At 37.9% G+C, this 26,926-nt stretch overlaps 2 protein-coding genes across 4 annotated transcripts in view; both read right to left on the bottom strand.

The window, feature by feature from the left end:
* The window catches only part of BPNT1 (3'(2'), 5'-bisphosphate nucleotidase 1), a 36,443-nt gene extending 11,818 nt beyond the window's left edge, over window positions 1-24,625 (bottom strand). Inside the window, exons 1-6 of one of the 3 annotated variants that reach the window (XM_069066009.1) lie at window positions 24,606-24,625; window positions 19,178-19,305; window positions 17,050-17,154; window positions 8,267-8,374; window positions 6,118-6,166; window positions 1,057-1,148 (exon numbers count right to left, since the gene is read on the bottom strand). In XM_069066009.1, the coding sequence (XP_068922110.1) occupies window positions 1,057-1,148; window positions 6,118-6,166; window positions 8,267-8,374; window positions 17,050-17,154; window positions 19,178-19,305; window position 24,606 (483 nt within the window). In that variant the 5' untranslated portion in view covers window positions 24,607-24,625. Of the gene's footprint in view, window positions 1-1,056; window positions 1,149-6,117; window positions 6,167-8,266; window positions 8,375-17,049; window positions 17,155-19,177; window positions 19,306-22,716; window positions 22,866-22,887; window positions 23,032-24,605 lie in introns of those variants that run through there. The other 2 variants (XM_069066010.1, XM_069066012.1) reach the window with 2 other exon arrangements.
* COMMD5 (COMM domain containing 5) lies at window positions 15,130-16,422 on the bottom strand. The gene has a single exon (XM_069066013.1). It carries the CDS (start codon window positions 15,983-15,985, stop codon window positions 15,287-15,289), a length of 699 nt encoding a protein of 232 aa, XP_068922114.1. The 5' UTR covers window positions 15,986-16,422; the 3' UTR covers window positions 15,130-15,286.
* Window positions 24,626-26,926: the final 2,301 nt, after the last annotated feature.

Here is a 26,926-nt window from a genome sequence, read left to right as displayed (position 1 = left end):
CAATATATGAACCGATGCAAAGAAAAATCAGGAAAATGATATACAAAATAACTACAATGTAAATGGGAAAAAAAAAAACCAGCAATAAACACTCCAAACTGAACAATGGATGATGATAATGACCAAGATGGACCTAACCAAAAGTTAAGAAAATTCACCTCCTTTCCTTCACTGCAAAGCTGGAGAACTGAGTTTGAAATACTGAATCATATCATTGTCTTATAAACCCTCCTCTGTATATACTATGTGGCCCAAAAGTCTTAGTACAGTTTTAAGCTTTACCAACGTTAGGCTTTAATAGCTTAAAATGACACTAAGACTTTTAAGCTTTCTGGTACTTCTGTTGGCCAATGTTGCTCCTCAAATGTGGTACCCAAACTGAAGATAGTATTACAGATGTGTTCTGACCAGGGTAGAGTACACTGAGGCTCTCAAGCTACTTCTCAAGCTACTTGTGGACCCTATCCCTCTACTAAGATATCTCAAAGATGGCACTAACTTTTGGTTAGCACATCACGGGGCTGAGTAAATAAGTGACTAAGGCTGTGAATGAATAAAATCTCCCAGGATCTTTTTTTCATTAAGAACGGCTTTCTAGTTACATGTCTCACATTCTCTACTTGAATAAACATGAATTTATATAGAATATTTCATTATAATTGGTCCATTGTTGCAGCCCAATGAGAAGGGTTAGGTTATAATTCTGTCAGTTAGTGAATGGGCATTTATTAAATGATTACTATGGGCCAGACACTGTGCTAAGCACCGGAGATACAAAGAAAGGTAAAAAAAACCATTTCTGTCCTCAGGAATATGTATCTAATGAGAGACAACAGCTGTCATCGGTGTATTAGCAAATCCTTCCCAAATTCCTGCTATTAGATACTCAGTCATCAATTTTTTCATCCAAGTCATTAATGAAAGTGTTAAAAAGAAGAGCATCAAGGACAAAGGTTGGACTAGACAGTCTCAAATGGTTCCTTTTCATGCCCATAACTGAAATTTACAAAAGCAGCTACGAAACAAATGAAGTCCCTCTGCATGAACATATTATACCTGATAGTTGTAGTAAGGCTGGTTAATAACTCCTGCTATTGCTTTTCCTTCATAAGCAATTCCAATAAGGACTGTTACATTGTCCAGGAGACCTGCGTATACATAATAAAAGTCATTTAGTTATTTTTCCATTAATTTCTTTAATTTTTTAATATGGTCTTCAATTTCATATGAATTCATTACAGTCTATCTACAAACAATATTTTCATTAATATATAAAATAAAATATCACAACTTTTCCACTTTCTACAGAGTACTTCCTCAACATAAACTCTGCAAAAGTACTGTCTTCCTACAAGGCAATACTGCTGATGGTTGCAGGCCAGCAGGACTACAGTTTGTCACCCAGAATCTGAGGTGCTGTCAACAGTTCACACCAAGGTTAATTCAAACCCTACCTTTATGTGAGGTTTAAAGAGGTTCAAAGAGGGTTAGTAACTTGCTTAAAGTGATAAAGGTAGTAAGTGGAAGATCCAAGATTCAAACCCAGAGACTCTGACTCCAATTCCAACTGTCTCTCCACTGAACCACATACAGTGCATAAGCCTATTCCTGCCATGGGGAACCCTAGACCCTTCATGGAAAAGCTGGTTCTAAGTCATGGCAATGTGGACAAAAGTGGCATCAGAGGAAAGGCTATTCAGGAAAAATGAGAGGAATAAGGAAAAGATGTGTATTGGTGATTAGTGGGTAACTGTCCGGTGTGTGCTGAGATTATTTGTTGATCTGATGTTCACAAAAGAAAGGTCCACAGTCTTGCTAGTGCACGTATCTAGGGCAAGGCTGAAGGCCTCCTTGATGCCTGTCAAAAGCAACAATAACTACATTATTTTACAAATCATTCCCCAATTGATATATGTTCAAAGAATATAAACAGGAAGTTTTCAAACAAAGAAATCAAAGTTATCTATAGTCATATAAATAAATGGTCTAAATCACTATTGATCAGAGAAATGCAAACTACAACAACTCTTGAGGTACCACCTCACATCAGACTGGCTAACAGGACAGAAAAGGAAAATGATTATAAATGTTGGAGGGGGTGTTGGAAAACTGAGACATTAATGTACTGTTGGTGGAATTGTAAACTGATCCAACCACTCTGGAGAACAATTTGCAACTATGCCCTAAGTGCTATCCAAATATACATACCCTTTGATCTAGTAATATCCCTACTAGATCTGTATCCCAAAGAGTTTTTTTTTTAAAGGAAAAGGACTTATTTGTACAATAACTTTTATAGCAGCTTTTTTTGTGGTGGCCAAGAATTAGAAATTGAGAGGATGCCCATCAGCTGGGGAATGGCTGAACAAGTTATAGCATATGACTGTAACAGAATACTTCTGTGCTAAAAGAAATAATGAGCTGAAGAAAGAAACTGATAAGGGAATCAAGGAATAGATTATTAAGACTGACAACCAGATGCAATGGATGGAAATTAGGCATTAGATTTAGGCTTAATTTAAAATCTTCCTTGCGAGTGATGGCATTCAAAAGTAGAATGAATTTTCTCAGGTAGTAGGCTCCCTGTCACTTAAAGGTATCTAAGCAAAGATTACAGGATCCTTTCTCTAGAATACTCTAGAGTGGGAGTGGGGAACTTGCAGCCTCAAGGCCACATGTGGCCCTCTAGATCCTCAAGTGTAGCTCTTTGACTGAATTCAAACTTCACAGAACAAATCCCCTTAATAAAAGTAATTGTTCTGTAAAACTTGGACTCAGTCAAAAGGCTGCCCCTGAGGATCTAAAAGGCCTCATGTATCTTCAAGGCCCCAGGTTCCCCACCCCTAGGTACCAGGATGGATTGGAAGGGAATCTGCTTTTCTGTGATTCTGTGAAAGGATTTTATAGGAAATGTTATTTATACTGGAGTCAAACATGTATAAATCAAAGTCCATGGGAATCTATTTGGCAAGAAGTATATGCTTAGATCTTTATGGGATTGAGACTGATTATGTGCTGGTACCACTCGTATTCATCAGTGTCTTTCTTAATCTATTCTTGGTAGACCATCTTTCCTTATGAAGGCTCTCCTTGGGCATCAGAGCCAAGATTTATATGGAGACCAGAAGAAGAATGCCCTTATCTGTTTGAGATAATGAACTTCTTGTGTACTCCTTCTAGCACACAGTCTTCCCAATTCATGAGATACTTGAGTTGCCATCAGTCTAATATTCCTATATCATTAATTTTTCTTGAGCATCTGCTGGAGGATAAAGATCTAGACAGTGATGATAAGGAAGGTACTAGTCTCCCTAGACATTGTCAATCAATTAGTCGACAAGCATTTACTTACTAAGAACTAACTATGTGCCAGGAACTGTGTTAAATGCTAGAGATATGCTCTGATCAATCCACATGTTACCTCTTTTACAGAATCTAAATTCTGTGATTAAAAATGTCAAATAGCACAAGGGACAAGGATCAATCTCTAAAGCACTCTACTAGAAACATCTTCCCTGGTTGATATCTATTAATCACTACTTTTAGATTCCAGTCATTAAATCAATGCCAAATCTAACAGTATTAACATACAGTACATATATTTACATCTTGGCAAGGGTATGTGGAAGCCTTTATCAAATGTCTTACATTTGAAATCCAATGTTTGTTTGATGTTCAGTTGTGTCTGACTCTTTGTGACCCTAACTAGGCTTTTCTTGGCAAAGAAAGACAGTAGAGTGGTTTGCCAGTTTCTTCTCCAGTTCATTTTAAGGATAAGGAAACTGAGGCAAACAAGGTTAAGTGACTTGCCTAGGGTCACACAGCTAGTAAGTGTGTGAGGGGGGATTTGAACTAAGGAAAATGAGTCTTCCTGACTCTAGGCCGTCTTCTATCCACTACACCATCTAGTTGCCCCAACATAATGCTGTTCTGTGGCTTTACTTTCATTTATTAGGCTATTAGTAAAAAAAAAAAACAAAAACCTTGTCAAAAAATAAATAATGCTAAACTAACACAACCCATTCCTGCTGAAAATATTGGCTCAAAGTGACCACTGTTTTTCTTCTTCACAGACAAGACCACTAAATAGTGGCTTAGCAATCACACCTGCCAATTCTTTCAGTACTACTGCAGGTTGGTGAACTTTTACTATCTCCTCATTCACTGTGAGTTTCAACACCTACTGAACCTCTCCTCTGCACATATCATAATGTAGTTTGTAGCAGGTTTATTTCTGTATAGATCTTATGTCTCCCATTATGCTGGAAGCTCCTTGAGAGTAAGGATATACTGTTCATTTCTGAATTCCCAGAACCTAGCAGAGTGCCTAGTACAGATTAGGCACTTAGTAAACACTCTTTAAATTGAAACACAGCATCCCCAATACCACTGAGATTTGGACGCAGGGAGATTATGGAGAAGTTGGAGGATTTCCTCATGTCCAAACAGACATTCCCAAAGTAGACGTGATTCTTGAATAACCAATATTAAAAAGAAAAGACAGGAAGAGAAGTGAGGATGGAGTTAACTGGGAAGTTCTAGGAGACCTGAGAATGGCCTGGGGCCAGGAATTGGTGGTAATATCTCCTCCTGGGGCTCCTAAAAATCATCAGTTTGAGATTTCTTTTGCCCTGGGAAATGATGGCTACTGGATCTATCACTGGCAGTATCTAATCCAGGTCTTAAAAAGTCTATCTAATCAATGAGACAAACTCCTACAGCAGGGGAGCTATCTAGCACTGCCAATGAACTGGAGCTAAGATATCAGCAATGGAAAAATCCAACTACAAGGGAAGCAGTTCTCACAACTAGGTGGCAGAATTTGGGGCTCAGTATCCAACAGCCTGTGAGCTAGTCTTAAGCAAGGCACCGGACTAAGCCTCGGTTAATCCTCTGCAGCTGTGTAGGTACCGAGAGCAGACAAAGACTATATCTGTAATGGTAATATAGATCAAACTAAATGATGCTCAGTCTTTCTTGACCAAATGTATGAAATTTCATACAGCTGGCTGAAGGAAACAAAACTCCCTTGCTGGTCTACGTGAGAACTAGTTTCAGCCTCGTTATCATCATAATCTAAATTAGTGGTGTTACACTCAAATAGAAATGAATCATTGTGAGTCACATATTAAATTAGAAAACCACAAAATAACATTATCTATGTTGTACTTATACTGTATTTTTATTTATTTTTCAAACATTTCCCAATTATATTTCAATCTGTAGAAAAGTTTGGATATCAACAATAGTAACAATGACTCACATTTATCTAATGTAATATCTCATACATAATAGAACTTAATTATCAGAGGTTTTTAAGATTCCTGAAAAAAAAAATGTTCTGTTTTAGCCATGAAACATGTAAATGATTAAAAAAATAACGTGTGCCCTTCCCTTCAAACATGGAAAAACAGGAAACATATGAATGCTATTCAAGTCAAATCTCTGGCTTTCAGTCTCTTTCCACAAGTAGGATGCCAGTTTTAGCTTAATTTGTTGGTTCTTTAATCCTTCTGATGGGTAAACACTAAGGAGAACTTTGGAAAGGAAAGAAATGCTGACTAATACTTAACTAAAGCTCATCTCTGTAGGGTAAGGTATGATGTGAGAAACAGCTAGCATTTATATAGTGCTTTATGGTTAGCAAAACACCTTACACTTAGCACATTTTATCTTCACAACCCTAGGAAGTAGATGCTATTATAACCCCCATATTACAGATGAGGAAATTGAGGCAGACAAAGGTTAAATGACTTTCCCAGAGTTACATAGCTAGTGTTTGAGACTGGATTTTAATTTAGGTCTTCCTGTCTCCATGTCCAGCATTCTATCCACTGTGTAAACAGCCACCTCAGAATGTAGAAGGTAAGGTACAGGGGTAGGTATATAATCTGGAAGGGAGTAACAGGGATGATATACAGTGCGGAAAGTGGCTAGGGAGCCCTGGAAAGATTGGTCAGTTAAGGAAAGCATGAATACAGTATCTGTCTTGGGAAAGGTACATGGACTATGACACCTGCTTGTCATACAAGGGACCTGGAAACAGGCTCTGTTATTTGTTTGTATTAAATTGATAAAACTAGTTTTGCCATACAGAACTACAAATAAGAAGCTGACCTTCAGTATATTCCTTGGTGCCATCCAGAGGATCAACCCATACAACAAGCTGAAAAACAGCAAAGAAAAGATTCAGTTTCAGGAAATAAAATCACAAGTATAAATTAAACTACATTAAATTAGGTGGCCTTTGGGGGTGGCTAGGTGGCAGAGTGAATAGAGCACTGGCCCTAGAGTCAGGAGGACCTGAATTCAAATCCGGCCTCAGACACTTAACACAAAACTAGCCATGTGACCTTGGGCAAGTCACTTAAACCCAATTACCCTACCTTCCCCTCGCAAAAAAAAAGAAATGAGGTCCTATCTCTCTGGCCTCTAGTATATGACTCCTCCTCCCTGCACCTCCCCACCCCAATCCTATTCTCCAATACTATGTGATACAGCCAAACTGGCTTTTTCTCTGTTTCTCACACAACATTGTTACATCCAGTCTCCATGTCTTTGCACAGTATATCTCACATGTCTTATGCACTGCTTCAATACTGCTGTCTATCTCACAGACTCCTTTTTCCTTTAAGATGCATTACCTTGGTAGTTTAGCTATTTTGTATGACTTTACATTTCATTACTTGGTGTCTACATTTATATGTACTTATTGTCTTCTCCATTGCAATATAAGCTTGATGAGAGTAGAGATGTTTTATTCTTTATACTCATACACCCAGCACCTAGTATAGTTCCTGGCAGTTCATAATAGGCACTTAATAAATGCTTGCTGATTTATTTATTGATTTTCTGACTCTAAGTTATTATCTACTTTATTATACCATCATTCCAAATCTTTTATATACAACAGAAAAACGAATGGCTCATAAAATTGGCAATAAATCAAAATCACTGTTTCTCCCCAAAGTTTAAAAATCTAATTGTGGACACTGAAAACTGGAAATTATTACAAGTAGTGATAGAAGTAGAGAGATTTAAAAAAAAAAAGGATATACTTTATGTGAGGCTGGGGATCATACCATATTTACCACTGTATATCCAACAACAAAGGTGTCAAACTCAGAGTCCTTTGTGACTCACAAAATTCCTCAGGGTGGCCAGACCGCAATGCAAATGCACTAAATGCAATTGGGAAATGTTTAACAAAATAAATAAAAATATAATAAAACATAAATAATGTTAAATTTTGGTTTTCTAAGCCAATATGCGGTCAGTAGGGATTCATTTCTATTTGAGTTTGATGTCACTGAGCAAAACTATGTAGGTAGTAAGTACTGAATATGTGTTTAATAAATGAATAAAGAGGCTTAATATGAAAAAAGAAAGAAGCAGTGTTTATCCAAGGTCACAGGTAAATACACAAAAGCATCAGAAAAGCTTTTGTTAATGAAAGGTCATTTTGCTTCATCCTCCCTTTTGGACAAGGTTAGTTAAAACTGTTTGGTGATCTTAATTCTCTAAATGAAGAAATGGCTTCATGCATTTTCAGAGGGATCAAGAACAAAAAGTCAAGTAATAGTACTGTTATCTGCCTGCAAAAATATTCCTGTTTCTGGGACCTGAAATATTTTTATGCTATTTGGAGAGATGGCCAGACAAGGAGTCAAGAAGACTGAAATTAACATCCTGACTCTGACATATGCTCACTTCATGACCATAAACCAGTCACTTCAACTCTTACTACCAAGCAGTTACCTGAGATTCTAAGTTAGTTAATCTGCATACATCCATATTAATAAAAGGAATTCTCCCAACAATGATGAAGTTCCAAGTCCTGACTAAAAAAGAATAAAACTACTTTCACTTCCCAGTCCCCCACTGCCAAACACTTTTGATTATACTTTCTCAGCTCTTAAAGAATTTAATTTTGGGAGCAGCTAGGTGACACAGTGAATAGAACAGTGGCCTTGGAGTCAAAAGGACCTGAGTTCAAATACAACCTTGGACACTTGACACATTTACTAGCTATGTGACCTTGGGCAAGTCATTTAACTCCAACTGCCTTGCCTTCCCCCCTCCAAAAAAAAATTAATTTTCATTGCTGTCATTTTTCACAAATGTTGAATAAAATTTTTTTTAAATAGCACCACACATGTAAACATGATTATATATTATTAAAACTTACAATGTTAATTAATTTAATGTCTGTCTTAGAAGGCAAACTCTGGTCTAAAATTAAGTTAATCATAAATATTCATCTTACATCTTCCTCTTTGATAGCACTGTACTGTGTAGGACATGGTTTCTTCAGAATTTCCTCCCACTGACCATCTTCAATTAGCTCTTGTTCTACTTCTTGAATAGGCAGATCCTAAATCAAAAGAAAGAACATTGGAAGAAAATATCATTATACAGAAACTACTATACATCAATAGCACTGGAAATACCATTTCATAGGTTTCAATACTTCTGCCTAGTCTACTATTTGGGGCATGGGTTACTCCAAAAAAAAACAAAAAACAAACCAAACAACCCCAAACAAACCTGGGATTATAGTTAAAGGGGAACATCTGATTCATTATAGCAGTTTAAAATGTGCCAATTTCATTCTCTAAAATACAGGAAGGAAGGAGTAAAGGGAGGGAGTGAAGAAATGGAAGGAGAGGAAACAAGCATCGATTAAGTGCCTACTGTATACTAGGCACTATGCTATGTTATTTCTTTTTTTTTGTTTTTGTATTTTTTGCCTTTTGGAGGGCAATTGGGGTACAAATGTTATTTCATTTAAACCTCATAACAACCTTGTAAAATAGGTGCTATTATTATTCCCATTTTACAAGCCAGGAAACTAAGGCAGACAAGGTTAAGTGACTTCCCAAAGGGTCTCACAGCTAGTGTGAGGCCATATTTGAACTCAGGTCTTTCTGAATCCAAACCCAGTGCTCTAATCCTTCACCCAACAACCTCCAGTTGTTTTTTTTTTTTTTAAAGCAATCGGGGTTAAGTAACTTGCTCAAGGTTACACAGCCAGTTATTATTTCTGGGTGTGGTGCTGAGTATCTGAGCCCAGATTTGATCCAGGTCATCCCGACACTGGAGCCGGTACTCTTACTCGCTGAGCCACCTGGCCGCCTCTAAGCAATTGGGGTTAAGTAACTTGATCAAGGTTACACAGCCAGGTGTTTCTGGGTGGGTGCTAAGTGTCTGAGCCCGGGATTCGATCTCCAGGTCTTCTCAACACTGGAGCTGGTGCTCTTACTCGCTGTGCTACCTGGCCGCCCCTCCTCCAGTTGTTTAAGCAAAATCTTTAGAAAAAGAAATTAAGAAAAAAAAGATGTAATTGTCTCAAAGCCAGTATAAATAAATCTATGGCTAGATATTCTATCCTTTCTACTGTCTAATTCAATCCAACAAATATTAAACACTACGTGAAAAGCACTGTGCTGTACTGGGATTACAAAAACAAAAGTTAAATAGTTCTGCTTTTTAGAAGCTTATATTTTATTGGGAGCACACAACACCACACATAGGATAACTAGTAGGTGCAATGGATAGAATGCTAAGGAGTCTGGAAGACTCATCTTCCTTAGTTCAAATTTGGCCTCAGACACATACTAGCTGTGTGGCCCTGAGCAAGTCACTTAACCCTGTTTGCCTCAGTTTTTCATCTGTAAAAAGAACTGAAGAAGGGAATGACAAATCACTCCAGAATCTCTGTCAAGAAAATCCCAAATGGGGTCATGAAGAGTCAGACGACTGAAAAGGACCGAACAACACAGATAGGCAGTTAGAATGTGACTTCTATGATAAAGTGGTTGGCATTATTGTTCTGTTTGAACAACATGTTAACCCTGAGCTGTGTGACTGTTTGATCATATTATGAAATGTCCCTGTTCAAGAATCCTATGTTCCTCTAAAATGTGATGAAAGATGTTCGAGAGTATAAGGATTCTGGCAATTTGGACATTTCTCCCTCAATAACATGGCTTGAATTTAAAAGTCAAATTACTGAAAATTACTTCTGAAAAGTCTTGTACAATACATTTTTTCGTTAACAGAACTCTTCCCTTTTTCTCTCACTCATTACTTTCTGGGGAAACCTGAGGCAAGGCCTAAAAGTAAATGTGTTAGAGGAATAGCAATGGCGGGGGTTATTATCAAATTCAGGAATATTAGAGTGCAATTCCCTTTAGAAGCAGGCATCTTTATCACTGAACCCTTTATAAGACCATGTAGCAGGGTAAAGCAAGGGGGGTGGTACAGGTTGCCAGTGTCTGTGCCCTCAGCCACAGGATACTATCTTCTGTGATAGAATTTAAATAAATGAAGTATTTCATAATGCCACACTTTCCCTATAAGCTAGAAGCAAGTATGATGAGTTTAAAGAGTGATAGATTGGAGCCACAGGGTCTGAGTTCAAGCCCCATTTCTTGCTACTTACTACCTATATGCCCTTAGGTAAGTCACTAAACGTCTCTGCATCTCAGTTTCCTCATCTGCAAAATAAGGGGGTTGGAGAGGGGTTGCTTAAGTTCTAAATCTATGATACTTTGATATACTATGCCCAAGTGTAAAGTTTTTCAAACTGTGGAGGTGTGCCCCTCTGTGGTGAGACAAGATCTGGGTGCAGGGGTGAAGCACTGGCCAAAATTATTTAATTTTTTTTGTATAATTACAAATAATCCACTTTTAAAAATCAAAAAAGTTCAAATCAAAGTCAAGAAAATTACAAAAAAATATTCTCCAATTCAAAATGAATGAAAAGTATGAACAAAGTCAAATTTGAGTTGGTGTTGAAGACTGACCTCAGTATAACCTGTCACCATTACAAATTGCTAGCAGTATTTGAATATCTGTTTAAATTTGAAATTAAACCATCTTTTGTGCAAGTTAAAAGTACTGTAACGTTATATTTTAACATCATTTTAATTATGACGTAAGTTGGTTTTCAAATAATCCTGCAATTTGAGTTTAAAGAGTGTTTTTTCTGTTTCTCTATAAAAATCCTGCAAACTGAAAAAAAACAACTTCATAGTAAGTTTGAATGGTTTGAAATTTGCAACAAATTTAAGTGTCTGACATTTTTTGCTGTCTCAATTTTTGTACAAATAAAACAATATCACTTCATGATAGAAAACAACTATCAAAAGTCCACAAAATAGCAGAAAATCTAATAAAAAATGGAGATAGCTTAAGTAAATTTAAATTTAGTAAGGAAATGAAGGACAGAAAAAACAAAAAGCCCAAATCTAGGATATATGTCCTAGTTACAAAGATTCACAAGAATAATTACTGACAAAAAGACCACTTGGTTTGCATGAGTAATACTTATACTTCAAATAATATGAAACCTAATTAATAAAAAAAGCTTTAAAGTATAGGTGTATAATATTTTGGCAAGACAAGAAAATTTTTCCAGAGAAAAATCATATTCTTAGCAAGGAAAAACATTTCCAAAACTGATGTCTGTGACAGCAAAAAAACTGCTTACACTGTATGTCAGTGGTAACAAAATTAAGTGTAAAAAAATAGAAGAAATTTGGTATCACTTGACGCTACTGGTATGAATGAAATTGACATATTATGCATAAAACAAATTTTACTTCATTTGCAGTCCATTTGCTGCCCCAGGTACACGCCTGGAACATCCTCTTAAAACTTCTATTCCACAAAATCCTTTCCTTCCTTCCAGATGCAAAATTTATCTCATAGTTTTCCCCTTCTGGTTCTTTCACAATATGACTAATGTAGAAATGTTTAACATGATTGTACATGTATAACCTATTTTTTGCTGTACAAGTATAAAACCTATTTTGATTCTTGCTGTCTTGGGGAAGAGGGAAGGAAGGGAGGAAAATTTGGAACTCAAAATCTTAGAAAATTGAACGTTGAAAACTCTCTTTACATGTAATTGGAAAAAAACCATACAAGTGCAAAAAAGAAGTGATGGGGATATGGTTTCAGAAAATACATGGCAAGACCTATATGAACTGATGCAAAGTGAGCAAAACCATATCATTGCACATAGTAACAGCAATATTGTAACAAGGATTAAGTGTGCAAGACTTAGCTATTCTGATCAACACAATGACCCAAGACTATTCCAAAGAACTCATAAGAAATGCTATCCACCTTTAAAGAAAGAACTGATGAACTCTTTGTACAAGTTGAAATAGTTTTCTCTTCCCTTTTTGTTTTCAATAAGGCTAATAGAGAAATATATTTTGCACAATTCCACATGTATAATTGATATATTGTTTGCCTTCTCAGTAGCTGAGGGAAGTGTGGTAGGGAGGGAAAGAATTTGGAACTCAAATTTTTTTTTAAAAGAATGATAAAGGGGCAGCTAGGTGGTACAGTGAATAGAGGACTGGCTTGGAGTCAGAAGGCCCTGAGTTCAAATCCGACCTCAGACACTTTACACACTTATTAGCCTTGTGATCTTGGAAAAGTATTTTTAAAAAGAAAAACAAGGAACATTATCAAGTTATTAATAAGACCACTCATGTTTACCCCACTGTGTGACTCCTTTCAAGTAAAATTTTACTTTTCCCAGGATCATTTTTATGTTGCTCTTATAAGGGCCTTTCTTGAAGACAGCAGGTGGAATGCTCTTTTAAAAGGCCAATGTTACACTGGGGAAGCCTTGAGCTAAATTAGAGTTGATAAAGAAAAGAATAAATTAGGAGTGGTGACTACTGTTGCTACTAGAATAATCTCTGGTATGGTCAGTCATTTCTTTGTTTAGTTGAAATAACTAAATGAAACGAAATGTATAAATGTGTGCAGAATCTGTCTTTTAACAACTTCTAATTATAAGGAATTTATAAAATCCACCATCTCATTTTATTGAAAATAAATTAAGATTTTCATCTAATTTTGTAGCAAAAATGTTATTTTTAAAGAAATTTGTGGAATATATTTGATCTATGTTTACATAGGTATATATATGTATACATACAAAAATAAAGGTGAAACACCTACTATACACCAGCCACCACACTAAAGTGCTTCCTAAATATTAACTCATTTAAGACTCAGAAGAACTCTGTGAAATAGATGCTACTATCAGCCCTATTTTACAGATGAGGATACAAAGGTGACTTGCCCTGGGGCTCTATCAGAGGCAGGATTTAAATGCAGGTCTTCCAGACTACAGACCCATCACACTATTGTGACACCTATTTGTCCTTCCAGATTCTCACAAATGCCATTTCCTTCGATCCCAAACTACTTTATATGTATTTGATTTCTTTATATTTATTATGTTTGTCTCCCATTAGAATATTAAACTTCAAGTCATTTTCATCTTTTAATCATTGACTGCCGTGACAGAAGAAATTTCTCACATGTAAAACACTTCAGTAATCAAATAAGAAACTTAAATCTTTGAATTTTGAATTTCAAGTGGATGAAATAATATACATAATTAAGGATAGATTATCTATGTTTTAACATATTGGTGAAGACAATGTTAGGGAAAATTTGTTATTCTGTAAGCCTATTGATAATGCCACATTAAAAAAATTTTCCAACTGATGGATTTTTTAGGAAAACTGATGTAGTGTGGGGAAAATGTACTGTATTCTATGCCAATGGAACTCTACTGATGTCTAGATATAACAATGGTCATATATATATATACATATATATATAGCAAAAAGGGCCTTGAGAGGTGATCTAAAGCAACCCTCCTGCCAAGTATTAAGTGGCAAGAATTCAATTAATTTCCTATCACTGCAAACTATAGGCTCCTCCCATCTTACCAGTCTACAAGTAAAAGTTAAAGATGTCTTCATGTAGTCAGAACTTACTGCATGTTTCATAATCACTTACATTGAGAAATGAAGGTAAAGCTCACTTTTCAAGTTACAAGAGTAAAAGATTTTAAGTCTGTTAAAAAAAAAAAACTTTTTTACAAAAGTATGGAGAAAATTCAGGAGTTAAGAATGAGGTTTTTGTATAGCAGTGACTCTCAGAGAGATCAGACCTCCTTTCAGGGAATCCACTTGGTTAAAACTATTTTCACAGTAATACTAAAACATTTTTACCTATTTAATTACCTAATAAAACACTCCCCTTTTCCAACTACACACCTGTGTAAGGGCAGATTTTCTTCATATACTTTCAATTAAAACTACGTATCACAATAGATAGAATGCAGAAGCAGATGAGACTCCAGTTGTCTTGCATTAAACCATTCACTAAAGAGATTGGCAAAAACATGGCACACAGTACTACTTCTCACTTAAGTTTGTTTTTTTTTGTTTGTTTTGGAAAAGGCTGTTTTGTTTTTGAAGAAGTTATTTGTGTTAACATGTAATGATTTTGTTAAGTGAAATATTTTTAAATTTTATAGGTTTTAATTTCTAATACCATAAACATTGATAGATACAATCCATATTAACAAAAATTCTATGAAGTCTTTAATAATTTTAAGAGTGAAAATTAGTTCTGGAACCCAAAAAGTTCAAGGACCTCCATTCCATAGTATTGTGAAACTCTCTGGCTTTGTCATGAATAACAGGTTGCTTGAACTAAAAGAAACAAACGTCAACTTCTTTTCTTTGGGTGTGTATGGGGGGGTGTATTAAAATAATAATGATAAAACAAAACCGTGGTATTTTTTTCTCCTGAAGGCTTTTATATTTGGTGGAATGCTTTAAAAAACTTTGATTCCCTAAATGAATCAATGCAAGGTCCTCAAGATAATAAGTTGATCAAGAAAGAGATGAATTCTCTGCTCTTCTGAAATTTATAGCTATAAATTTACAAAATATTTTCATGTTTCCCAATTTTTAAAATAACTGCCCTGAAAAGAAGCAGAAATGACATAACTTACTAATCACTTAACAAGCCGGCAAAAGCAATTCTTATTTTAAAGATATGCATTATGTATTTCTAAATATGACTAGATAAGAAACCCATTTACAAAAGACAATGATGACACATGGGCTCTCCATTCGAATAAGAACGGATGATTACACCAGTCTTGGATGGATCATCTTTTTTCTTGTAAAATCTTAAGCTTTTGTTTATTTTAAAAAGTGTTTCCTTATCAATCATACAAAACTGATTTCAAACATAAACGGCTAGGAGGAAAAAAAAACTCCTAACTTAAGGTAATTTTTCTCAACCAATATTTTAATTGAAAAATGTTTACAGCGCAGTCAGAGAAGCGAGACAATGCTGGGAGACGTTCTGCCCCGTGACTGTGGGTTGGGTCTTCACCACGGAGGAGGCTTCCTGGGGAGGTGCCCAACTTAACCCCGGAGGGCGCGCCTCAGTCCTGGATCTTGAGAATGCACCTCTTTTCCAGGTCGTTCATTTCTTTCAGGATCAAGGCAACGTTGTACCTCAGTTCCTGAAACTTGGCTACGGGCACCTCGAACCGATGGGCCTGGCCGTCCGAGAGCTTCAGCTGCATCAAGATGGACGGCTGCAGGGAGCGGGCCAGCGAGCTGGTGGAGATGGCCACGTCCACCCTCCACCTGAAGTCTTCCACCGTGGGCAGCCGGGCGCCCTGCTCGCGGGCCGGGCCGTCCAGTTCGGGGCGCCGGGGGCCGAAGACCACGCTGGCAAAGTCCGCCACAAAATCGTCGGGCACCTGGAGCTGCTGGAGGTCTTCCCGAAAAACGTCGGGCTTGAGGGCGGCCGCCGGCAGCCGCAGGGCCTCCCGGAGCAGCGCGTACATGCCCGCCACGAGGACGCCGAGCTGAGACTCCGACAGTGGCGACGAGTCCACGAGACGCCGCGTTGCCTCCCGGCAGTCCTCGCCCTGCAGGGCACTCACCACCACCTTAAGCAGCTGCCGGAACAAGTCCTTGTCCAAGCCCCGCAACTGCCGGGCCATGGCCTCCACCGCAGCCGGGGGACGGGGGCCCAGGAAGCTCCCCCGGCTGCCCTGCCCGTCCCCGGCCGGCGGCAGGTAGGGAGCCGCCGGTTTCAAGCCGCGGCCGGCAACTGTCCCTACAGCTGACATCGCCGCCACCGCCCCAGCCGCCAGCGGTGGAAGGCGTGGAGCTCTCAAGCCCGGAAAATCGCGGACCAGAGCGGGGCGGGGAGGAAAGTGAGGAACCGATTATTGCAGTGTCCAGAAGCCCCGGATGGAGCAGCTGCCCAAAAGGAAGAAGCAGGAGGAAGGGGGCGCCCGGACTGCTGCCCCCTCGCGGTCGGAGGGCAAGAGTGCACGCAGTCCTGCTTGGATCTGGCCTCGGACTGCTTGGCTGAGGCCCCCAATCTCCAGCATAACAAGGCGCTAGTGGACCTGAAAATCTATCTGGGCTCCAGGCAAAGAAAGAGCCTCGTGCTTTAAAAAATCAAGCAATGCCAGTTTTACTGACGTTAATAACGTCTTCATTGTATAAAATCGGGCCTGATTAACCTTTGAAAAAGAGTCAACATTTACAATACTGCTTACTATGTACCACGTACCACATGTGCTTTACAATTATTATCTCATTTGATTTTCACAATAACCCTGGGAAGTTAATAGGCTATTATTAATCCCATTTTACTGATGAAGAAACTGAGGTAAACAAGTTCAGTGATTTGCTCAGGGTCACACTGCTAGTTAAGTGCATGAGGCTGCATCTAAAGTCAGGTCTTCCTGCCTCCAGGCCCATACAGCGAAAAGAATAAGTAACATCAATGGCGCTATATTTTGAGAAATTGCACCATAAAACAGGTCCACCCCTCACAATAGTAATATTATTATTGTTACTTATATAATTATTTTAGATTATTTAAAATAGCCATATGTAATTAGATTTTTAAGATTTGTTTGTTGCTATAAAATTGTAACATTCTTAATTTTATTTGAATAGAATAGGAGATAAAGATAATGCATGGACTATTTTATGAAAAAATGGTTTTGTTTTGTAAGAAAGGCAAGCATTTGCTATATGAAGTTTGGAAATAATTGCCTTAAAACAATGTGCATCCAAGGCACCTACTTATTAAGTATTATAACCAGTTAAATTTTCAAATGAATAAATTAATTAAACTTAACAACAAAGACAAATTTTGTCACCAGAAAACCTTTACCTCTTCTCCTATTATTGTTAGTTTGGGGAATTTCTGTGCCAGTGAAGAACATATACTCATCTGCACCAATCGGTCAGCTTTGGTTTGTAGATCTACAGAGGATGTCTACAAAAAAGGGTGAAAATGATTGTGAAAGTGTTATCTTCACCATGAGCAGTCTTTAGTCTTCCTCCTACAGTAGTGCATATGGTTTCTATCTTTGAACAGTCCTACAAATTCCCAGAATTTCTCTCTACTTGGACCATCCCCAATTTTCCCACCCTACCCCCTTTTGTTTCTTAATAGAATTCAAAACATCTTAGGAGTTCAAAGGAACTTAGATGTCATCTAGTCAAACATCTCTTCTCAATACTGAAATCCCTTCTACATTATTTCTGATGGTCAACCAACTTTGGCTTGAACTTTTTAGTGATGGGAAACAGCACCTACAGGGAAGCCTATTCTACTCTCTGGTGCACCCCTCCCCTTTTCAGCTTTCTTTTGTGAAAATGACTTCCCCCAGTAAGATCCCAGAGGGCAGACAATGTTTTACTTTTGCTTATCTGTATCTTTAGCTTGCAAGGGATGGGAACAAGCAATTGGGAATCAGGCAGTAGAGGGCATAAAGTAGAATATGGATGATAACCTGAAGAAGTTCAGAATAACCAGGATGTGGAGGGTATGATCAGGTGGGCATTTGTTAATCATTAAGTGAAAATTTTAGAGATTTTCAAAGTCAATAGTATTATGAGCCAAGGGTGGTATCCTTTCACAGCCTTGGGCAGTTCAGGTGAGGGGGCAAGCACTTGGATCAAAAGGAATGGTGATACCCCCCTTCCCTCTCCTTCTGAATACTCTCACCTCTCTAGGTTTTCATGACACAGATTCCTACTGGTTTTCCTCATATCTGCTTGACTACTCTTTTGATTTTTCTTTGCTGGATCTTTGCCCTCTAACAGTGGGTGTCCCTTCCCTCCCTCCATCTTCTTAGGATTTTCCATTATACTTTTTCCACTCACCCCACTTATCCAATTATTCTGTTGCCAGATTTTATCATTTTACCTTAACATCTCTCAAATATGTCGCCTTCACTCTACTCACACAGCTACTGCCCCTGTATAGTCCTCATAGCCTCATGCCCAGACTCCTGCAACAGCTTGCTAACTGTTCTCCCTGCCTCATGTTTCTCCCCACTCTTATCCACCCATCACTGACTCTATTGGTCGGTGAATCAACTAGAACTCAGTAAGTGCTTATTATATATATGCCAGGCACTGTGCTAAGTCAGGGATACAAATAAAGGCAAAAAAAACAGTTTCTACACATTTGTGCTTAATGGTATGATATTATTAAGGCTGAATATAGATGATATAGATAAATATATTTTAAAAGTTGAAATACATGCATGGGGATAGTTCTTGTAACTAACTGCTACTATAATTATTGTCCCAATTTGTAACTACTGTATTAGAAAGAAAAATACCATGTGGGGACTGTAGATTATATTATATCATCAAGGGGCTCTGAAGACCAATGAAACTTAAATGTTTCAAAGATGAAGAAGTACTTGGTAACTGTCACATTTTATTAAAATTGCCACACTTAATAAGGACTATATGAGAAATCACAATATATTAGAATAAATTAGGGTTTGAAACATTTTAACGAGGGCTAGTGAATAATCACAAGGGTAAATGGGCTCTAAGAATCACGGATCATATATAGAGAGTTGGAATGGACCTCACAGGCCAACTAGTCCAGCCTCTTCATTTCATAGGTTAAGAAACTGAGACCCAAGAAGGTTAAGTGTCCAAGACTGAAAAGGTAATGAGTAACAGAAGAAGGGTTTGAACAAAAGTACAGTGTCCTTCTGAATACTGCTCACAACTAAAATTTAAGCAAGCCTCACATAAAGCTTAAGATTTCCAACTGTTCATTCTATTAAAATCAGATGACAGAGTATGTGTAAAGTGCTTTGGAAACAAAGCACTCTAAATATCAGCTACTGTTACTGCCCCATACATATGGGACAAAGCTCTCATACCTTCCCAATAAAAAACATGTTATTTTTGACAAGATTGTCAGAACCAATTATTTAGCTAGAGCTAAGCAAACATAAATTAGTAAGAAATGAAACGTAACTTAGTACCTTTTCCACAATTCCAAGATCACCCCCAGCCATCACACTTCTGACTATCATTCCAGCTTTCTGAGCAATAGAATATGCTGAAGCAACCAATCGAATCAAGACAGATGGATTGGAAGCCATGATGAACACTGAAAAGAAATCAAAAGAAGCCCCAAGTTAATCCAGAGGCAACATAAACTACCAATTTCACTTATTCCTATATTTGCATAGAGGTGTCGATTGAATTAAATCCATATAGTGAAAGTTCTGCCAGAAACCCACTATTTTCAGGATTTTAAAGATTATCTATCTACGAACACATGTATATAACTTTAGTAGTCGCCAAATGAATCCAAGTCATTTTGTTTTTTACTCAACTCACCTGTACTTTTTCTTTATAACCTTAGTCTAGTTTCATGTACAGATGATAATCTTTCAGTGCCTTAGTAATTCACAATCCTCCTGAATATTTATTAAGTGCCTACTATAAGCCAGATATTGTGCTAATTGATAGAGGGTTCAAAGAAAGGCAACTCATGGTCCCTGCTCTCAAAGAACTCAGAGTCTACAATGTGATAAAGTCAGAATAAATTGGAGGCATTCTCAGAAGGAAGGCATTACCTTTATGGGGGACTGGGAAAGGTTTCCTATAGAAAAGTGAAACTTTACCTGAGCCTCCAAGGAAGCCAGGGCCAAACAATGTTTATTACCTGATTTTCTACCTTCTGGTGATTACAGTATTTTCACATTTTACAGGTAGGAGGGATATTAAGACCGTCTATTCAATTCCCTTCTTTGAAAGATGAGGAAACTAACTTAAAGGAGGTTAAGTTAAGGGAATATCTGCCCAAAGTTCCCCTCATATTAAGTGACAGAGCTTGATGAATTTCTAATTTAGGTAGGCTGGTTTTTAAACAACAGAGGCTCAGTCCATTTCAGGGGCTGGAATTGAAGCATTTTCCACTTAGGAGATGTGCCAGAGTTTGTGCTTTGTGTTGACTTAAGCTTCCAAATCCGGATCCACCTCCATGCCAGGATGAGGCACCCAAATGAGACTTTAGTGGAGGTTGACTAACAAAGTTTTTCTCAAAAATCGAGTTACTACTGCTTTGGAATCAAACACATCTTTCAAGGTTCTTACTGTTTCTGTTTCAAAAAGAAATTATGATTTTACAAGAAAATTTATTTCAAAATGGATTTTACACTTAGATGATACTCTACAATAGATATAAATGACCTGAAATTTTTTAAACACAAGAAACTCCCTGACTGTAACTCCTTCTACCAATAAAGATCTCCTTCTGTATGATTTAGTAGAAAAGTTCTAGGGAATTGAATGAGATAGATGAGGTCTAGTGAGTTACCAAAGGCCCAAAGAATTTAAGTGACCTGTCTGGGCTCACACAGCTAATAAGTGTATCAGAGAAGTGACTAGAACCAATCTTCCTGATGCTGATTTCAGAAGTGTATTTATTAATTTACTTTGTCTCTAGGTTATTATTGTTCAGTAGTTTCAGTTGTGACCAATTCTTCATGATCCCAGTTGGAGTTTTCTTAGCAAAGACACTGGAGTGGTTTGTCATTTCCTTCTAGAGATCATTTTACAGATAAAGAACTGAGGCAAACAGGGTTAAGTGACTTTTCCAGGGTCACACAGCCAGTAAGTGTATGAGGCCAGATTTGAACTCTGAAAGAAGAATCTTCCTGACTCCAGGCCTGACACTTTATCCACTGCACCACCTACCTGTACTATTTTATGCCTCTACCGTATAACAAATACTGGGAATTTAAGGTTAAGGTACAGAATTAAACAGCTATTTGCTTATTGTCTTTTTAAGGGAATGTATAGATCATAGATAAGAATAGAGCTCTACAGCTAAAAGGAGCCTCAAAGTTCATACAGCCCAGCCTATTCATTTTGGATAAGGAAAATGAAATTCAGAAAAATTAATTGATTTGTCCATGATCACACAACTAGAAAGCTCACAGAAACAGGATTGAGGGCCAGGTCTTCTGACTCCAAAGTCAGGGCTCCTTCCATAACAATACGGTTTTCTTCCCCCATTATATATAGCCAGGTAGAAGAAAATAAAAATATGGAACTAAAGAGAAGTCAAAGTCTTTAGGGAAATTAGGTGGTTTTTCCATTAGGGAGTTATGGGAGGGACAATTTGGTGGTGGCCCAGAAGAAAGAAAGAAACAGCTTCCAGGAGTAAGTATGCCTTTTAAAAAGAAATTTGATTAGCTCCAAGGCAGGGAGAAATCCAAGGTAAACTGTACAAATCACCCCCCACACACACACTCCACCCCCTATGTAAGTATACACACACACACAGTAACAATAATGTATGTTTACTGAATTGAATGCTCTAATTCTAGCCTCATTATTCTCTCTTCATCATCTCTTGCCACTAACATGATTATTATGGAGCTGGCACAAAACAGAATTGAGAATGATTGCAGAACTGAATTCTTGTCCTTCCACAAGCGGGAAGATCTTGGGCAAGATCTTAGTTTTTCCAGCAATAAAATAAGGAGAGTTATTAATAAAGCTCATGATAGTTCATGTTTAAATAGTGCTTTAAAGTCACAGGATCATACAATTTAGAGATAGAAGAAATCTTCAAAGTCAAATTCATTTTATCAATGAGAAGAATGAGGTCCAGAGTGACCGACATGCAGGAAATATTTCTTATTCCAAATCAAATTTTTCTACCACTCTACTGTATTTACAAAGCACTTTTCATATTCTCTATAAAATTGTCAAAATGATAAAACATGAAATGTTTGAAAGCCCTCTTAAGGACAAAAAAGATAGGAAAGATGTGTAGCTCTGTTTGTGTTCATTTTATTTCAGTTTCAAATACAAATACAACATCCTTTCCTTTCTGTTTTACAGACAGTGTACAGCACATAAGGCATAATGCTTAGAACAGTTGTTATAACTATTACTAATTTAGAAACCATTTAAAAACTGGAAACAGGAGAAAGTACATGAATGTGATTTGCCTTCACACTGTTCACACAAACCAAAGAGTCTGATTTTAAAACAAAAGTATTCTTCCAATCTCTAATTTGCAACACACTTTGGTCTGTAAAACTCACAATTTTAAAATGTGTGCTGTTGTTTCGTTCTTATTTTACTTAGCATTTTTATTTGTTGTTAAGTAGGCCAGTTTCCTTCACTGTATTGTTAACCTTGAGAGGTATCCATTACCTTCGAAATTGTTAATCATTTAAGCCTTACCAGTCCTCACCTAAGACTTAGCTACCTTGCCACAGGTTTGTAAAACTGTATTTCTTCCAAAGAAAATATTTTAGTGATTTTCCTTTCCTTTCCCACCACCAGAGTAGAACAATCTGTCAAAATAATATAAAGCTACACAATCAGAAGAAACAAGAAAGGCAAAAGCGACTGGTCATGAATAGATGCCTTAAAGCATTCATTGTTAGGCTGCAAAGAATCAACAATCTCCACTTTAGTCTCTAATGCATTCTTTAGTCCTAAATGAAATAAGTAATTTAGTCATTATTATGAAAAGTTTGACCTTTTTTCCTACCTTTTCCCAAAACAAACAAATCTTGCTTTATTTGTTGAGAAAAAATGGAATTGATCTAGGTAACAAAACGGTCTGTAATTGAGAGCTCTTTTTTGGCTCCTTTTTCTTCCCCTAACGCTGACATATGGCAAAGAATCTCGATAAATGATTATAACTCTCACTGAAAAATACCTTTTTTTTGTAGTAGATGCACGTGAAGAGTAAAATCAGCTACCAGGAAACAGGTAACTTCCTTACTAACAGCCCAAACCACAATTCAATCAGTTTCCTCTCCTCCATTTCTAAAAAAACCTTCTGGGTCCTAGAACCCTACCTTCTTTTTTTTTTTTAACTCTTTCTTGCCTGACACTCAAAAAAGTGAAGAATCAAAAAATACCCATTAGATACGAAATATCCTGACCATCAAATAGAAGTCATACTCTAAAAATCATTCCAACTACTGATGTGATATGTTAACATAAAAAACAAAAAGATGAGTCTTGTCAAAAAATCTGAGCCATGTCCCAGGTATAAGGCACCTTTTAAATAGCACATAAGGTTAGCTGACAAAGTAGAAGAGGAATTTAAAGCATGGTGCCTTTCCTCTCACTTAGGTTCCGTGGAAACAACAAAAAAGCAGGGTGCAACTTGGCTTTGTATATTGGAATCGAAGAATATATTAGGAAGGATACAGTCAGTTATCAGGACAGCTCAATAACTGTCATATTTCATGCCAGTCTTTTGTTGCACAATATGCAAGATACCAGGGAACCAAGACAAGCACATTTAATAGGACCATAGCTTCAAGGTGTAATAAATTGGCAAATATGATACGATTGAACTTTTAGCCATAGTTTGTCAAATCATGTTCCAAGGAATCCCAAGATTTTCCTTGAAAGCATCGAGACAGTGGACATATTGTGTTTGCTAGCTCAGCTCTGGCCCCATCCTAATAATAATAGAATAATATTTGTTTTGTGTTTTAAAGTTTCCAAAGCACTTTACTTATACAATCCCATTTGAGTCTCACAACAAATATTATTATGGTCACTTTGCAGATGAGAAAACTGAAGGACAAAGAGGTCATCACTTGCCCAGGGTAACAAAGCTACGGTAGTAATTGTCAAAGGTAGGGTACATCTTTTTAACAATCAAGACAAGTTAGAAAGTGTTCCACTTATTCAAAATGTTTGAAAATTCTTGCTTCAGATTGCTTTCCATTGTGTCTGCTTACAAAGGAATACTTGACCCTGTTCCTTATATGCCTAATATTTTGTGATTTTTCCTCCTACTTCTGACTTAGTGCATAAATTAAACCTTGAAACAAACCATGTTAATTTCTTTCCATTACTGGTAGCACAGCAATCGCTCTTTGATCCAATAATAAAAAGTGAAAGTTTGTCATGCCACCAATACCCAACACACGACCCATGCATTTAATATAGTTATTGAGTTTATAATATAATGCCTATAAGGACAGTAGAAAACTAATTACTATTTTAGTTTCCTTCTTTATCCTTTGACGTTTATGAGAAGTAATTTGGATTTTAACAATCAGACTAAGCCTAGCATTCGGGTCTGCCTTGGTTTGTTGTTATACCAGCCATCAAAACGATCTAGGTAGCGCATACCAATAAGATCACAAAAAAATCACTACGTGAAATGTTAACACCATTCCTAATCCCCAGGCCTGGCACTAAAAAGCCATGGGAGTGGGAATGAGAATAGGTGGGTGGTAATCCAGGCCAAGTCAAGTTTTGACATTGATTTCATTAACAGGAGTACCTGAATATCCTCAGACACCTATTTAAAGGATAAACGAGGTAGTGAAACTTGTCAAACTTGCTTTAGTCCTCTACTCAATGTATGGGAACTTCTTTGGCTGGAGGGGAAGGAGGTTAGGAACTTACTTGTGATAATCCTGGAAACCCTACTAGTCGAGACACTTTAAAAAAAAAAAAAGAAAAGCGTTTTTTAGGGGCAGGTCCCTCCTTGCGTCCCATAGGACATTCCTACGCAAGAGAGTGATGTAAGTAATGTACAATCCATTCTAGCCAATGAAGACGGGGTAGGTGCGCCCGTGCGTGACTGCCTGGCGCATGCCCAAGGTGTTCACTTTTATTCAACTTTCCTTAACTCCTTTAGAAAAGAAACACACCTCTATTCCTTTTCCAATGACCTATAAGACAGACAGAGTGCCCGCGGTCTTGGGAGGAGGGGTGGTGGTGGTACTATTTCGACTTAAAGTCCCAGTAACCCTTTCGGTCCTTCTCACCTCCTCCTATCAGAAGGCCAGAAGTGAGCCTTACCCCACCTTGGCACTCAAATGCGAGCCTTAAAGGCTGAGGCACTGACTGCCGGAAGGCACCCCTCCCCCCTCCCCGGAAAGCAGCAGCGTCCTTCTTTGGCACCTGAAGGAACCCTGACCCGTCGTCTCCCTCCACCCGCACTGCTTTGGTTTACCAAGGACGGGATCGATTTTCCGAATCAGTGATTCTGTACTCAATAGGGGCAGCAACCAGCATTCTGGAGAAGCTTGCAAAATCAGCCGCCTCCCCCGCCCCAACCCTTCCCAGTCCGCAAGAAGCAATAAATATCTAAATGTCTTTTGGGGGTGGGCGGTGGTAAATGATCACAAGGCAAGGTCATTATTAAAAAGAATCACTGCCCTGCCAGCCACAACTGTTCACGCTCCCAGCCATAGGAGTAATGTTAATACTTTCCTCCAGAGAACATCTCTGATTAGTAATCATGATTTAAATAGAAAAAGTTTTAATAATAGTTGGTATTTGTATAGCTGTTACTATGTGCCAGGCATTTCGAAGATACAGTAATTATAGTATTATCTGCTTTGATCCTTAACAATAGCCCTGGGAAGTAGGTGTTATTGTCATCATCATTTTACCTGGGGAAATTGAGGCAAATAGGGATTAAGTGATTTGCCCAAGGTAGAACAGGTAGTAAGCTTCTGAGACTTGATTTGAACTCGGGTCTTCCTGACACCAGGCCAGGTGCTTTATTCACTGAGACACCTATTTTCCCTACTATCTTTATCTACACACACACACACACACACACACACACACACACACACACACACACATATATATGCAAAGAGTTTTTCTTGGGCTCTGGGTCAAGTCTGGAAGATCTGTCTTCCTGAGTTGCAATTTGGTCTCAGACACTGCACAAGTCACTTAACTCTGTTTACCTCAGTTTCCTTATCTGTTTAATGAACTGAAGAAGGAAATGGCAAACCAATCCAGTGTCTCTGCCAAGAAAACCCCAAATAGGGTCACAGTCAGTCAGAGGGACAGGACTGAAAAAAAGACTGAACAAAAAATTAAAGCCCCAAGGAGGATTTTAATATTTGATCCTGGAGGTGATAGGGAGACAACTGTGTTTATTGATATGGAGGTGAGGAGGGGGTGAAATGGTGAGACCAAACTTTAAAATGGACTGGAGTGGGAAGAGTTCTTAGGGAGCAAGGACTGTTTTGGGTTTTTGACCTTTCTGTGTAGTCTTATCGATTTGTCACCATGCCTGGCACTTAGGTGCTCGATAAACGATCATTGACTTGATAGATTCATTTATATAGCCCTTTAACGTTCCGCAAAGAGTTTTTTCATACGCACGGAAGAGTCTTTCCACACTAATGGGAACTAACATTTATTTCTACAGCACTAAGCTAAGCGCTTAACAAATATCTCATTTGATCCTCACAACAATCTTCTGGGTTATCTGCTGTTATTACCCCTATTTTACAATGAGGAAACTGAGGCAGATGGAGGTTGTGATTATACACACACACACACACACACACATATATATATACACACATACATACATGCCTTCGGTCGGTTTTACTTATACACACCCATGTATATTAGGTCTTTAGTGACTATACTGTATACGCGCGCGCACGCACACACACAAACACTTTATTGAACCCATCAGGTTTCTAAGTGCAGTCAAGATCACAGACCATTTATGATGTTGTCATCCCTTACTAAATTAGGACAGGAGCTGTCTTTTCCCTCTTTTTGTTAGGTCTGAAACCTAATAGGCGCTTAATAAACGTTCGCTGATTGATTAACTAACTACCTCTGCCCTAGCGGTTACCACTAGGACCCAGTCGGGAGCTCCAGGACTTCTTGGTTAGGTCTTCCAACAGACTGCGCATGCGCCCGGAGGTGACTGACGCATGCGCCGTGCCGGCCTGGGGCGGGCT

The sequence above is a fragment of the Petaurus breviceps genome, unplaced genomic scaffold (assembly GCF_028583685.1).
Source record: "Petaurus breviceps papuanus isolate PSGF00001 unplaced genomic scaffold, PetGlider_PUasm1.0 90702, whole genome shotgun sequence".
NCBI classification, from domain to species: domain Eukaryota; kingdom Metazoa; phylum Chordata; class Mammalia; order Diprotodontia; family Petauridae; genus Petaurus; species Petaurus breviceps.
The sequence above is the reverse complement of the archived record's forward strand: the minus strand, read 5'-3'. Positions and strand labels throughout refer to the sequence as shown.